This window comes from Diabrotica undecimpunctata, chromosome 4 (assembly GCF_040954645.1).
Source record: "Diabrotica undecimpunctata isolate CICGRU chromosome 4, icDiaUnde3, whole genome shotgun sequence".
Lineage (NCBI taxonomy): Eukaryota > Metazoa > Arthropoda > Insecta > Coleoptera > Chrysomelidae > Diabrotica > Diabrotica undecimpunctata.
In genome coordinates this window covers 99,287,125-99,303,946 of record NC_092806.1, presented here as the reverse complement: position 1 = coordinate 99,303,946, position 16,822 = coordinate 99,287,125, and the positions used below count along the sequence as shown (strand labels likewise).

General features: G+C 33.1%; 1 protein-coding gene across 2 annotated transcripts in view; it reads right to left on the bottom strand.

The window, feature by feature from the left end:
* LOC140439824 (uncharacterized) overlaps positions 1-16,822 on the bottom strand; it is a 256,661-nt gene that overhangs the window by 23,792 nt on the left and 216,047 nt on the right. For both annotated transcript variants that reach the window (XM_072529976.1, XM_072529977.1), the window contains exon 6: positions 2,832-3,083. In XM_072529976.1, coding sequence (XP_072386077.1) covers positions 2,832-3,083 — 252 coding nt within the window. The remainder of the gene's footprint in view (positions 1-2,831; positions 3,084-16,822) is intronic.

The window sequence follows — 16,822 nt, the reverse complement described above, 5'->3', positions numbered from 1 at the left end:
AATACGCATTAGACATGATGCAAGTAGACCCGCTGAGCTCTCTCGTTTTATGTTTGTCTTCATCCAAAACGATTACCGCGAAAATCAACATCAACAGGAACATCCAGAGACATCAATCTTCCACTCAATCTCAACCCAAAGACCCTCATCAAATGAAAGCTTTTCTTCCTTACATCAAAGGTGTCACTTAAAAAATTTACAAAATTCTTAAATCAAGGGGAATAAAGACAATATTTAGGTACCCCCAACAAAAACTTTCATCTCTTGTCCGATCAGTCAAAGACAACATTCCAAATGAACAACACGGAGTTTATGGAATTCCTTGTGCGGACTTCCCCCGATCCTATATAGACCAAACAAATCGTAGAATCCAAAACAGGATTTTTAAACATTCCATTTCTGTTCGCAATTCTTACTCAACTTCAGATCTAGGTCAACACCATCTTTATACAGGTCACAAAATTGAGTTTGAAAACTTCAGAACTATAGCCCCCATCCGCTTCTATAAACCAAGAATTATCCGAGAAGCCATAGAAATTGAAAAAGGGTCAAATTGTCTCAATAAAAGAGATGACAGCATACGGTTACCTTCGACTTGGAATCCTCTCATAAAGAAAATACCGTCCACTCCACCCGTCGATCAAAATCCTGCTGTCAAAAATATTCGCGCTAACCCCCACGCCAGTCCACACGCTAACCCACACGCCAACCTATACCCAACCACGTCACCATCGACGGTATAAATGAACCGTTCTCTTTCCCAGTACCAGTAAGGCATTGGTTAGTGATCAGCGTAGCAGTGTCTGGGAGAAGGCATCGAAGGAATGTCGAACGGAACGGAAGGTAACGGAAAAGACAAAAAAACAAAAGAAAAAAAAAACTTGAATTACAAACAGTGGTTCCTGAGATCTCTTTACTCTTTAAGTTATTTATAACATATATCATAATAATAAAACTTATCGGTATTGCGCATGAAAAATACCAAAAAAAAGGTTGAAGAAAATTTAATTCTAAATATCAAAATCGTTACATTAGGGCGGTCCGATAGGTACTTACTAGGCCTACAGAATAAAACGAAAATTTAGAAAAAAAGGCAATTTATTTCTCAACATAGTCTCCTTTCAGATCGATACACTTCACCCAGAGATGCACCAATTTCTTTAATCCGTCTGAAAAATATGTTTTCTCGATGTCTGCAAAGTACGCTTCCGTGGAGGCAATAACCTCCTTATTCGACTTAAATTTCTGCCCGATGAGTACCTTTTTCAAGTTTTAAAACAAAAAGAAGCCGCACGAGACCAAATCTGGAGAAGAAGGTGGATGGAACAACATTCGTTCGTAGCTCAATTCGACCAATTTGGTCATGGCGATGGCAGAGATATGAACCGGTGCGTTGTCATGGTGGTGTAGCACTTTTTTCTTCGCTAAATGGGATCATTGTTTCTGAAACTCGACCCAATAATTTGGATTAGTAGAGCTATGTGACCGCTTTGCCATTATCCAATTAGTCAATGTAGATCCCCCCTTGTAAATCCCATAAAATGGTGGATATCACCTTTCCGACTGATAAGACAGTGTTCGCCTTCTTCGGAGCACGTTTACAGGGGTGACTTTTACTGTTTTGACCGTTCTTTTGTCTCTGGTGAATACCAGTGGATCCATGTTTCGTCTTCGTTTTCGTCTAATTGCCTTTGTACTTCTGGTTTCTGCGTAGTGGTGTCATTCTGAATATAAGTGTGTGTGTATTTTAGTTTTTGATTATTCATTACTATAATTTTTTGGTCCCTATTTCATAAAATTGACAACTTTGATTAGGTTGTTCTTTCTTCTGTTTTTATTCTGTTTATCTAATTTACCTTGCACTGCGATTTTTTTACGTGTTCTTATTTTTCCTTATGTTTTCTTTAAAAGTCCTCTTTACTCATCTGATTCATTATCATCATCTTGGTGCTACAGCCCTTAGAGGGCCTCGACCTTCTCAAGCTTTCTACGCCATTCTATTCTGTCCCTCGTTTGCATTTTCCAGTTGCCGACTCCGATCTTCTCGGCATCTTGTGTTACCCCGTCCATCCACCTCAGCTTTGGTCTTCCCCGTCTTCTCATTCCCACGGGTTGCGCTGTCAGAATCTTTTTTATCATGTTTGACTCAGGGGCCCGGGCTACATGTACTCATCTGATTATTATCTTTTATTTTTAACTTTAGGATATCGCTGTTATTATTAGATTTCTTATTAATTTGCTTCTTTGAAAAATATTATTTTTTTAATCCTGTTGTGGTTTTAAGTTTGTATCATTATTTTATGTTTGATTTCGTTTTTACTGCTTATTTAAAGTATAGAAAACTTTCCTTTATTAGTGCTGCGATATTATATTGTTTATGTTCTTATATTCATAAACTATTCGCAAACTTTTTATCTGTAGCTGAAATACTTGAATTATCTTGCATTCTTGGCAATGACGCAAATATTTTAAACAGAATTTCTGTTCTTTTGTTGCATAATAAGCGCCCCTTATCAGTTGACCTTACTAAATATTATGTTATTTTTTTTCATTGCTTTTTTCGTTTATAACGGTAAAAACCAATATTTTTGTCACTATTCTTAGTACGATGTTAAGGGTATCACAAATGGAAAACAGTTCCTGACTAATCTTCACCAACGTTGCCAATTTATAAATGTGCATAATTAGGTATATTGTGCTGTATACGTTTATTTCACTAAACAAATAAAAAATATATAAAAAGATAACCATAAAACAACAAATGTGGGTATAAAGCGACAAAAACCATAAAAACTTAAATAAATATAATGTTTTCTTAAACGCATACATACCCAATGTTGTAAGAAGAGAAACGGCAAAAAGAACACATCCAGGATACGTCCAAATATTTCCGCCCCCTCCCTCTCCGAAACCTGCTCCGACTGCTTCAAGAAAGACTTTTTCGTGTCTTTCGAAATATTTGTGGATCAAATTCGACCACACTTCTTGGTGGTCTTCAGTCTGTTTGAGGTCTGTAGCTAATTCTACTGAGAGATCTCTTTGAATTTTCGCTAATGTTTCAGCTTGTCGAAGCTCCCTGGGACCTAAAAATATAGATTATTAGCTTTTTAGAGAATTCACAACTTTACAGCAAACTTTTTGCAAGACGATGTTAGGTGAATGAATTTATCTGAGTGTACGGCACTGTCATGGAATCCTTGCAGCGGAACTTTTAGTCCTTCATTTTACTTATATAAATGATACACTGTGCGTTATATTGTCGAGTAGGTATATCCTATTATAAGGAGCACCGGATTAAACAGGAGCCGGGTTAAAGCATTTTAGTCTTGAAATTATGGAGAGTTTTCAATAACGCAGTCAGTAAAACAAAAATATGTCGGAAAAAAAATATTGAGAACAATTTTCTCTTTTTGGTAATTTTTGTCATAGTTTTTCTTCAAAGTTACATTTATTGTTTTCTAATATCTCTGTTCTGTTTACCAGTATCTATCAATTACTGATGGATGAAAAAGACAGAAGACAAATGCGTAAAATACATACAGGAACTCTTGTCATTACATGTCAAGGACAACAGAACATAATCACAGTTATGAAAACAAAATGAAACGTCACTCTATATATTAAAGTACGAAATATCTCATGCAATAAAACTAGCCAAATTTAAAAAAAAAAAACGGCAGATTCTGATGAAATATAAGGTAAAACTACGTATTGACGGCCTACACAAATTTGTGATGTAAATCCGGCATATTCAAAAAATTTAAATTTTTTTGTACTTTTGTACCTCGATTAATTTGTTTCTGATCCTAGAGATGGCTCTACTGTGGCATACTACTGTGGTAATTTTTTTAACTTAATCGTAGATTTCTACTTGCAGTTTTCTATCATTATATCAAATTGCTGAGTTGCCAGTTTGTGTAAACAGTAATTTTATCAAATACCTACGCTATAACTACTTATAATACTAGTAGACCAAGTAAGCAAAGATATCTTTAACACCATCTTTATGTATAATACTTTACTGCTCTGCTGTGTCAGTCGGAATATAATAATTATCTAAACAATTTTGTCGACAAAGAAATTATTTCGGCTATATCTGTGAATATCATAATACCATTAAATTGGTACATCATATTATATTAGGTACATTTTTGTTGATAGTTAAAAATTAAATGATCTGGTATTATGTAATATTTATACTATCTCAGTCTTTATGGATTAATACATTTTATTATGTCTTCCTCTTCGTCAAATTAGTTCATAATAGAAATAGCAAGCAATTTTACTTGAATTTACAGTCCGTAGACAAAAAATCCTTTTTGATTCGCTTTCCGTATCAGTTATTTTTAATGGGACTGATTGTATTTTTATTTTAATTTTGTTTAGGCTTCTTAATACCATAGTGAAAAGTAATCACATTTTTATCTCGAAAACGAAAATATAACGATCAATCACAGCTACAGAGGGAAATTAATTACATTTACTTTTAAGTAAAGTGCATACTCAATTTTTAATTGTAATTAATTTGTTCCCAGCTCTGATATCTAATAAAAAGTCTATATTGTACCAAAGTATCGTTATATTATCCGCGTTGGCAGTACACGCAAAAATTTTAACAACGCATACATTTGCCTTTAGGTACTGAACGTAAGAGTGAAAGAGAACAACAACTGTACTGTCAAAGGCATTCAGGATGAAGATCTTAGAGGAAGACACAATAATCATCACCAGAATAATCCATCTCTACGACGACGTCAGGGATCATATTAACTCCATTCCGAGAATCGAGAGCCATTATTGTAGATCTCGTTCTAAACGCGAATATATAGAAGGCGGTCTTACCATTGCTGCTTTACACCGAAACTGTGTTAATAAATGAGGATTTTATCTGAGGATAAACAATATATTCCACACCAAATGCATGATCACATTTTTGTGATAGACTTTAATATCTCCTGTCAGCCCAAGAAAGACCAGTGTGAAGAATGTACATTCTCTAATAATGCTGACCATAAAACCAGATGAAAGAGAAAATTCTCTTAAGATCAGAAAAAGAAAAAGACAAATAAAAAGTTACTGAGATATTTATAGTTGCAGTATATGACTTGCAGGCGGTAATGCCTTGTCCACAGGGCAAGGTCTCTAGTGTTTATTATATTTCGAAAGTAAATGTACTTATTTTACAATTACCGGTTTGTGGCTCTTTTGTATTGAAGTAGCGATATATAGCGAGTATATTTTAATATACAATACATACAACATAATACAAAATATACAAAATATCAAGTTTTAAATTTTCAAGATTTTGGTTTTACGTGGTAGATCAACTATTAGACGGTCGGTAAGGAATAAACAAAAGATTAATAGATTTACTTACCGTTTAACTAAATGTAATACTCTCCTACTATTCATTTTAAAAGGCATATTGTCCGAATACTAAAACTAATTCTAATACTAATATAAAAATTAACACTAATACGTTATGCACTGTGGCGTACCCAGGGGGGTTTTGGGGGTTACACCTCCTTTCCCCAGGGCATATAAAGTAAAAAATATATAAAGAATAGTAGGAAAATGTAACTTGTCTTTCACACACAATACAAAAAATCCAAAACGCTAATTGAATAATTAAATTACCACGTTAAATATGTAGAACATAATAATTATTGTATAAATACACAATAATTAATAATATTTTTCTGGATGGATTATTTTGGTGATGATTATTGTGTCTTCCTCTAAGATCTTCATCCTGAATGCCTTTGACAGTACAGTTGTTGTTCTTTTTCACAACAGTTCTGATGGTTTTCTCGGAAATATCTAGGGTATTCATGAAGAATATTTTGCATACTAGATATAGATACCTAATATTAGGCTTATGACAAAAGTACAGGTGGTAGACATTGTGGACTATCACGGGTTGTGTTTCTCTGCATGTGCTAGCAGTAGAAAAGACACATCTCTATGAGAAAAGAGGCATTTGACAACAGCTATAAAAAAAAGAAGAAAGGGAAAAATCAATAGCAAGATGGCAAGAAGAGGAGAACAACAATGCATATGTTGCCTAGTGGACCAAGATGCTGATCCCGAGCCTAAGGAGACTGGTTAGATTGTCTGTTTTAGGGCGTATCTTCACAGGTTCAGAAAGACAGATACAGATAAATGCCTATACTGCGAATATTCCGACATTGTTACTCACACAATTGCTGGCGTACTTAATTCTACGGCGTGTGTGTATCCTAGCGAGAAATTTATTACGCCATTTTTTTAAGTATAAATGGTGGGATGACATGTAGCTTTTGTTTTAGTCAGTTCGATTTAATCAAGCGACGCAATCAGTTCGAGAGCGGTCGTCAATCTTTAATGTTTCAGGTATGCAATGAGAAATTCATTGGTTACAATATTTGCTTCCAAATTATTACAGAAAATATTTTTTCACCTACATGCAGTAGTTTTTTCATTAGATGTAGTTAATAGTTGTATTTTTTATAAAACACTTTAGTTTTTGGGCCAACACAAAGTAGAATTTACAAAACTAGATTAGGAGAGCATTAGGGCACCATTTTAGTAGCTAATCTAATTCCGGCTCAACGGGCCGTAATTGGTGTTTTTTTTTTAATTCAACTTTTTGTTCTTTAACATCAAAAAATATTAAAAAAAAATTAATATACTCTTTTAAAAAAATATAAACAAAAACGTACTATCCAATTCTGTCCCATACTTTTTTTTTTCTTTAAAAGCAAAAATGAAAGTTTACAACTATAAAAGTCAGGTACTTATTTCTAATGGTAGAAAATTGAAAAAAATCTCGAATTTGTTTCCAAAAAAATTATTTTTTTTATTACTTATTATAGTTTATTATATAAACTAATCAAAAAAATAGATGGGTTTTGGCTGTCGCGGGTTTTCCCGTGACACGCAATCAGCTTATTAACACCGTAGCAGTGCTCATTAAAAATCTGAAGTGAGCCAATCCATTTAAAAATGGAATTTCTGGAAATAGTTAGTACTAATATTTTCTAACCTGGCATCCGGAAGTAAACTCATGTATCGCAAAATCTGACAGCTAGCCGTTCCTTCTTTACAGAGGAAGGGATAAGAAATTGGTTTTTCAATGCAGCGAAACAGCCTTTTTCATGGCTCAACAGGACAAACAAATTTAAGTTAAAACGGGATCTAAAACTATATATAATAGAACTGCTAACGACGAAAAAGAATGACTGACCATATTAGCAACAATATCCGCTAGTGGAGATATCCCACCACCAATGGTTTTGTTTCCCTATACAAGGATACCAAAACATTTAGTTCCAACTATGCCAATAGGTTGGGGTATCGGATACAATGAAAATGGATGGATGGAAATAGAAACGTTTTATGGTCACAAACTATTTTAATAAATGGTTGAACAAAAAAACATTAAGCGACCTCTCGTGTTATTTTTGGATAAACATGTTAGCCATATATCTCTGGCAGTGAGCGAGTTTTGCCGTGAAAATGGAATTGTTTTGGTACCACTGGTTCTAAATTCCATACAGATCATGCAGCCGCTTGATGTTGCTATATTTAGACCTGCCAAAACTACATGGCGCAAAATAGTTCAGGATTTCTGAACCTATTTTGAAAATCAATCTCCCATAAATTCTGCTGAAATCTATTTTGTCACTCCTCCAAAATTTCCAACACCATTTAAAAATGTATTTTTTTCCCCAGAAAAATATCTGAAACGACCAAAAGAAAGGCTAAAAAAAAAAATTAACACCTGTGATAACGATTGCTGATGATTTCATGGACTACGAGAGAAGAGTAGAAGAAAAAAAAAATGAAAAGAAAGCAAGGAAAAAAAGAAAAGCTTGATGAAAAAGAAAAAAAGCACCTAACATTACGAAGAGAAATGTAGAATCTGATGGTAAGAGAACAGAAAAAATTAAAATTTCGAAAGCTGTCAAATTAAACCTAAACAGTGAGAATGAAGAAAAACAAAGAGGAGAGATATATGGAGCAATTAAAAAAGAAAATGAAATTTTAAACAAAAATGTTGGTTTTTTGGTTTTGAAAAAAACACTTTCTAGGAGTAGTAGAAGAAATAATAAAAGGTAAATTCAAAATCAAAGCTATGGAAAAAATAGGATATCATTGAAGATGGCCAGAGACAGATTATATTATTTGGTATGATTCAGAGGAAATTGTTTGTTTAATTACACTGCCTCAGTACATTAACAAAAGGGGTTTTTTTCTGTACCTGAGCTCAATAATTTGTAGCTCTTTGCTATGCAATAAATGAAAAAAAAAAGACTGTTGCTAAGTAACTTTTTTGTTATTTTTTTTATGTATTAAATGTATTACGTATGTACATCATTTAATTTTATTTAGTATTTTTATGCCTCTTCTATATAAAAATTATGTCTTTATGCTTCTGTATTTTTTATACCTACTTTAAAAATATTAAAACACACATACAGTGTACAGTTTAAAACAAAAAAAAAAGATAATTATTTTGATATACAGGTCGGAATTAAATCACCATTAGGCCAATATTACCACTCATTTTTTAACATAGGTCGGAATTAAAGTTTTTTGCATTTTAGTGAAAACCATTTTTTTTGCGAATAAAAAACACATTTTTAATTTTTTTATTAATTATTTTGATAAAGAAAACATCAAGCTATCAAATATATTTTAAATCCATTTTCTCTCTTAACTACTAACTAACTAACTAAAAAAATATATGAAACAATAATCCGCCCACAAGACTGCTTGAAATCAATATTTATTCCAATACTAAAAAATAATGAGGCCAATAAATGCTCCCATTTTAGATTAATCAACCTAATGAGTCATGATCTTGAAAGTTATCCATGACTGAATATACATAAAATGTATACGAACAAAACTTAAGTGAGCGGATCGGATTCCGGCAAGGGTTGGACGCCAAAGAGGCCATCTTTAGTCTTACACTACTATTACAATATTGCATAAATCATACAAAACTGTTTATATGTGTTTCATAGATTATGAAAAGGCGTTTGACTGAGAAAAAGATACCAAACTAATTGACCTACTCATTAGACAAGGATTAGATCAACGAGATAACAATTTTATTAAAAATATGTACCTGTTTTAAACAGACAACCTCAGTGAAAATAGGCAGAAAGCTATTCAGTAGTGCCCCTACAAAAAAAAGAGTGCGCCATGGGTATTTTCTGTCACCTCTTTTTTCAAACTTTATTTTGAAGAAATGTTCCAAAGCGCGCTGGAAAACAATCAAGAAGGCATTCAATTTAACGGAAGGCTGATTAAAAACGTAAGATATACCGATAATACTGTCATCCTAACAGATAACCTAGGGGGGCCTAGGGGTAGCAGCTGAAAAAGGCAAGTCATTTGACTTAAAACCAACAAAAGTAAAACAAAAGCCAAGTAAGCAAACGTCCAAATCTACAAGCTAACATTCAAATTTATAGCAACTCCGTAGACGACGTCAATAAATTTAAATACCTTAGATCACGTATCACCAAAGATATATACACAATCAAACTTATATGGAATCATCTGATAGTTCTTATTATTTTTATCGAATTTAAAAAAAAAACCTACCTACAAAGTCAAAGAATATTTATTTTAAAGCAATTTAATCACTAATACACAAAATTTAAAGAAACACATAAATTCTTAAATAATAAAATTGAAATTATTTGTTTTAAAGTCAACAGCATACAAAATTTCGATGTACAAGGAATGATGTTTAAATTGTTTTTAATAATTTATCTTTTTTTAGTAGTCGCTGTTACTAACCCCAGGCCTTATGTAAGCTTTAATTCGCGTGGGCATGCCCCTAAATAAATTGCCAAGATCTTATTGTGGTAGGTTGTTTCCTTTCTTCAAAAGCAGCTTGTACTAGCTGTATGGTATTTTGTGAATATACATATCCAACAAATGCTATATTATAGAGTTAAGGTCTGGTGAGCAAGCAGGCCACTACATAATATCTACAGTATATCTTCTGCTTTAAGGAAGTCTGTAGTGACTGTGTTGGTACGTGGAGGTGCATTATCATGAATGAAAATTAAATTTTTTCCACTGCACTTTTTCTAAGTACAGGTTCTTGAACAACATCAACATACCTGCGAGCTATTGAAGTTAGTTTAGTGGAAATTAAAGTAGTTTTTTCACCGATTATATTACTTCCCCAGAACATAACACTCCTTCCTTTATGTCTGTGAACAGATCTGACTGTTTCCGTTCTTGCTTGTCTTCTTCTTTGACACGAATTCATTGGTTATATGATTTTACACAAATCCTGGTTTCATCTGAAAATAGCACATTTTGACAATTTCTAATGTTCTAGTTTTGGTATTGAAGACACTAATTTAGGTGATCAATATTGTGCTGCGTGGTTAACTCGGGAACTCTGTCTACTGCTGTATAGTATTTGAGTACGAAGTCTTCTTATCATTTCAACTAAAACACTTACACCTGTACCTTCCAAAAGCTGCTTTTGGAGTTGCGGGTGAGAAAACGTTGCTTATCTTTTAGCTACTTGGACAATAAAATGATCGTGTCAAGTAGTTATTAATTTTTGGCGACTATCTTTTTCTATTCTTAAGCGTTTCCAACTTTTATTACCAAGTATAGGTTTTTAATATAACGACTTGTGTTACTCCTATCCCTGCAGCTATGTCCCTCTGAGACATTCCTTGCTCCACATGACCAATAATCTTTCCCCTTTGCATATCCGTTAACCCCACATAAGGCATATTTTCGGTTTTGAAAGCAAAAGTTAGTTTATTTATTTTCGTTCAATTTCGAAATAAACCAAATAATCTGTAAAGTATCGGCTGTATTATTTGATTGTTTTATTGGATTATTTATTTTCAATAAAAACGTTTATATCGAATATTTTGGAATTTAAAATTTTTTTTTTGAAAATAAATTCTCATCAAAGTCGTTTATTGTGAAAAATAACAATATTTAATGAACAATTTTAAGTTATTATGAGGAGAATATTGCGAAAAAAAAAGATTACTTAATGTTAGGTAATAAAGTTTTATTTTACTCTAAACTTAAATGCTAATTTAAATAAGTCTTTTCAACTGGAAGAAGTACACGATCAGTAACGAGTATTCCCCCTCTAGCTCGTATTACTGCTTGTATCCTTCTCAGCATGCTTGCAAGTAAATTTGAACATATCCTTGGGGAATTGCATTCCATTCATCCTGTGCAGCAAGTCGAAGTTGCTCTATCGTATTTGGAATGAGATTTCTTTGTCGTATAAGGCGTTTTAGCTGATGCCACATGTGCTCTATTGGATTTAAATCCAAGCTAAACGGTGGCCAATCCAATCTTTGAATTTGGACCTTATCAAGATAATTACTCACTATGGCAGCGGCATGTGGTCGAGCATTATTGTGCAATAACATGAACCAGTCATCCGTCCAATCACTTCCACAAGTGCGATGTGGAAGTGATTGGATACCTCCCAAATAATACCTTCCTAAAGCATTATGACACCACCTCCAGAAATAACGGTCTGGCCGAGATTGCAAGTGACAAGTTCTTCACCAACTCTTCTGTAGACGTGGTTTTAATAATCTGGCTTCCATAATAGGATTGCAGTCTCATCAGTTGAAAGAACATATTTCCAGTTGTCAATATTTTACTGAATATGTGTTCTTGCAAATTCAAACAACGAGCTTTATGATTTTGGAGAAGACGTGGAACTTTGGCAGGGCGTCTAGGCTTTAAGTTTCCTTCTTTTAATCTTAAACTGTTTCTGAATTCATATTAATTTGTCTAATATTTAGTAGCTCATTTCTGAGGTACATCAATGTCAATGTCATTTCGTGTAGAATTAAAATTTAAAAAACGGTCATCAATTGCAGTTGTGCACCTTGGGCGTCCTTGATCAGGCCTTTGTACAAAATTTTCTGTTTCGTGGTACCTTTTTAAAGTATTCAAAACTGTAGATTAACTTCTCTTGAAACGTCGTGTGATATCCTTTTGTGTTTATCCTTTGTCGTACAAAATTACAATCTGTTTTGCTTGTGCTTCCTCTCAGTATCGAATTGGTGGCATACTTGTTTTAAACTGTGTAAATCAAAACAATATTTAATTAAACTTAATAAATTAAACTAAAAATAACCGAATTAGCATGATTTTTACTTTACACGAAGAAGGTTTTTTATGATAAAATGTACGAATGACACTAAACGCTGAATATTCAAAATAAACGTCAAAATATTTCAAACCAATTACATAAGCCTACTATATAAGTAACATCAGTGATCTAAAATTATTTTGAAATAATAGTAACTTTAAAAAAATTGAAAAATTCCAAAATATTCGATATTTTTGTCCATGAGTTTATTATAAAATTACGTTATCAAATAAAGATAATGTAAAATGTTAGTTTTGCTTTAAACTTTTGGTGTAGAATTACAGTTACATTTTGAAGTAGCCGATTAATAAATAAATAGTTTATATAAAAAAGATATAATTAAATGTACAATAATATTTACGATTTTTTTTTCGCTTTTGCGGAATGGCAAAATGAATTACACCATACACTTAGCATAAAACTCCAATATAAAATTAGTAGTTATGAAAACACTGTTTTTGTAATGTAAATAACTTCTAAATACACAAACAGGAGAAAAAAAAAACAGCAAAAAATCGAAACAACTGACAGCCACAAGTAAACAAACCAGAAAAATTACCATCTTTCTATCGAAGATAATAGGTACATTTTCCGTTTCATTTACTTATAGAGGGTAAATACGACGCATTTAATATCATGTACACTAGGCACGGAATAGACGGAAAGTCAATAAATGGCCTCAATTATGAAATTGTTTATTGTTGGAGACGTAAGACTAAAAAATCAATTGTATCGCGTTTTACCCAATAGCGGTAAAATGATCTTTTTATATTCGGTTACAATTGACCGTTAAATATTTATGATTTTCATACGATGTTATATTATGTGTAAAGGATAATACGGCTTCTATAGACATATTACAGCAAACACAAAGTTTATCAAACGATTTTAGACCAGTGACAGTGTAGTTTTAAAAATTGTATCTCTAAAATGTAGGCGTTTGCCACCCAACTACAAATCTTCCAGGTATAAAAAATCATCAGTTTCAAATAAAGTAAAACATTTCTTTGGCATATGTTTTATCTATGATCTTTAATCATATGCTTTAAAGTAATATAAATTGTGGTGATTAAAGATGATGTACGAAAAGTGTGTCGCAAAACCTTAGGGAGACATTCATTGATTACATTGACAACAAATTTATTATGTTATTATATTATATTCTTATACTACTGTGTTAAATACGAATTAAATCCTGAATATTAAAACACTAGGTAACTTAAAACATTTTTTTTATTAAAAAATACTGACAACATACTTTATCTTCCCGAAACGTGAAAATGTTTAATAAGGGTTTACCTCCTAAAGGTTTCAAATTTTTTTAATAATAAATCATTCGTATGTAATTTTATTAAATAATAATCTATATACATATCTGGGGATGGTGTAAAACCCCTAATAACGTCAGGTAATTGTGTACACATTTAAGCAGCGAGAGTCTTATATTTTTTATTTAAGCATATTGATATATCTGGAATCTCATCCTTCAGAGTAGTAGATGTTCATTTAACTTGATATTACCTACTTGATCGACGCTGAAGGTACGCATTTTATATTCTATAAAAGCAGGTAGATTAATTTTTTGTTATTAGGGTTTTTTTATTTTTTTATGTTGGTTGAATTTAAAGTTAGGGTAGACAAATATATATATATATATATATATATATATATTTATAAGTAAAATGTAATGGCATATTTCGTAAAACAGAAAACCAAAAAAGGTATATCGATGGAAGGCAACCGTATATACGCACCTCCGACCATTGTTCGTCTTCAGTACGGTGCAGCCAAGTTAGAAAAGAAGCATGCCAACTTAGAATAATTAAGTGTTAACTTGAAATAGGATCAATACAGGAGCAATGCGACCAATTTGGGGCATTAGAGTTAGAAGAGCCTGATGGTTTCCAGGGCAACAACTAATAATAACCACAGAGGAAGCTACAGCCACCTGGGAAAAGGAATGCCAAATGTTGAAACGTCTAAAACAAATGGAAAAGGATAATGCTATTGAATAATAAAAGTAAAATGTAATGGCATATCTGGCAAAAAACAAAACCAAAAAAGCTATATACACCGTACTGAAGACGACCAAGGGAAAGAATGTCAAACGTTTTAAACAACAAGAAAATGTTAATGCGAGTAACAAAGACAAAAAAATATAATGAAATATGTGTATAAGATGAAAGGCAACCGTAATACGTATTTCTGACAATTTGATCTTCATCTAATTAGTCGCATTGCTCCTGTAGTGGTCCTTTTTCAAGTTAACACTTAATTATTCTAACTTGGCTGAAATACGTCAGCTTGGCTGGTCAAGTTAGAAAAGGAGCATGTCAACTTGGGTAAGGATCAATAGAGGAGCAATGCTACCAATTTGGAGCACTAGAGTTAGAATACCCTGATGGTTTCCCGGACAACAACCTAGGGAAAGGAATGCTAAATGTTGAAACGTCTAAAACAAATGGAAAGGGATAATGCGAGTGAATAATAAAAGTAAAATGTAATGGCATATCTCGCAAAAAAAAAAACCAAAAAAGGTATATACACCGTACTGAAGACCAAGGGTAAGAATGTCAAACGTTTTAAACAACAGGAAAATGTTAATGCGAGTAACAAAGAAAAAAATATAATGAAATATGTGTATAAGATGAAAGGCAACCGTAATACGTATTTCTGACAATTTGATCTTCATCTAATTAGTCGCATTGCTCCTGTAGTGATTCTTTTTCAAGTTAACACTTAATTATTCTAACTTGGCTGAAATACGTCAGCCTCGCTGGTCAGAAATACGTATTTATGGTTGCCTACCATGTTATACACATATTTTATTATATTTTTTCCTTTGAGCGAGCTATGCCTGTACCTTCTACTTTATTTTACTATTAACTGCCATTAACCTTTTCTTGATATGTGTTTATATCATCATCATCATCATCCTTAGCATGTTCTACCAATTACGGTGTCGCATCCCTTACATATTCATTCTTCATATTTGGCCACAATTGTCTAAAATACGCTTTTCTGTGCCATGTTGTACCGGCTTGTTTCCTTATGTGATAGTCCCATCTTAAATTTCGACGTCTTCTTGGACTCCTGACGCCTCTTGAATACCACAATGTAATTGTAATGTCAGTTCTTCTCGATAAATGTCCAGCACACTGCCATTTTAAGGATTTAATTCTATGGATTACACCTCTATGGAAAACCGTGTTTTCTGGTCTGATCCATTCTATTATTTTTCGATCTCTTTTGTTATACCTAGCATGCATCGCTCCATTGACCTTCGAGTGACTTTGAGTTTCGATATTATCTCTTTCTTTAGTGTCTAAGTTTCGCAGCCGCATGTCATGATTGGTAGTATACACTGATCGAATGCTTTTTCCTCAACCCTTAAACGGCTAGCGTTACCATATCGTAACGGTAGACAACCTCATTTTAGAAGTGGCAACACAGCTTTTGGTTCCATCGGAATGCGTTGGTTATTTGTCAACACGCTTTTAGTATGTGAATGAACACATTGTTGGGTACAACGTCAACGTAAAATCTTTTTGGCAGTTTTATTCAAATTTTAAAAATTGTGGTAACAGTTACGAGCTTCCAAAGATGGACATCCGTCTAGAGTAAGTATTACTAAAACTTCTTTTTTGAATTGTTATGAAAAATACTTACAAAAGAGTATTTATAGATAGTTATTCTTTATTCCGTATGATACATAAAATGTTTGAGAGAGCACTGAATGGAGAAGACTTACCGGCAGAATGGACCCAAGCATATATGACATCAATACACAAGAAAGGAAATAGAAAAAACTGCGAAAACTATCGGGGAATCAGCATTATATCGTCTATAGGCAGACTGTATGGAAAGACCATAAAGGAAAAATTAGAAATATATGTACAAGATAAAATCGGAGAAGACCAGGCAGGTTTCACAGCGGGGAAAGCATGCTTAGATCACATTTACAGGGTCGAACAACTAATAGAAAAAAGAATGGCCAAAAATAGATCCGTCCATCTGACTTTTGTTGATCTTAAGAAGGCATATGACTCAATACCTAGAACCAAGCTATGGGAAGCAATGGAAAACATCGAAGTTCCACGAAGATTAATAAACGCGGTAAAAGCACTCTACAAGAATAACGAGGTAGCTATCAAAACGGGCAATAGAATATGCAGTCCATTTAAGACGACAAAGGGACTACTACAGGGTTGCTCCACATCCCCCACCCTGTTCAAAATATTCCTGGAAAAAACCCTGAAACCATGGAAAAGAAAGTGCGAAGGAATGGGTATACCAGTAAGGAACGAATATCTATATACGCTAAGTTTTGCCGACGACCAAATAGTGATCGCACAAGACGAGGATGACCTCAGTTTTATGATGAGAAAACTGGAGCAGGAATATACAAAGAATGGGATGGAAATAAACCTAAAGAAAACTGAATACCTAACAACGGAGAATACAGAAATAAAACAGCTGGAAATAGACGAAGGTAAACAAATCAAAGGAACAGACAAGTATAAGTATTTAGGTTTCATAATATCAAACAAAGGAACAACGGAGGAAGATATAAAAAATAGACTAGGACAAACAAGAGACTGCATACGAAAATTGAACCCGGTACTATGGGATAAGAACATCAGCATGAAAACAAAGAAAAAAATA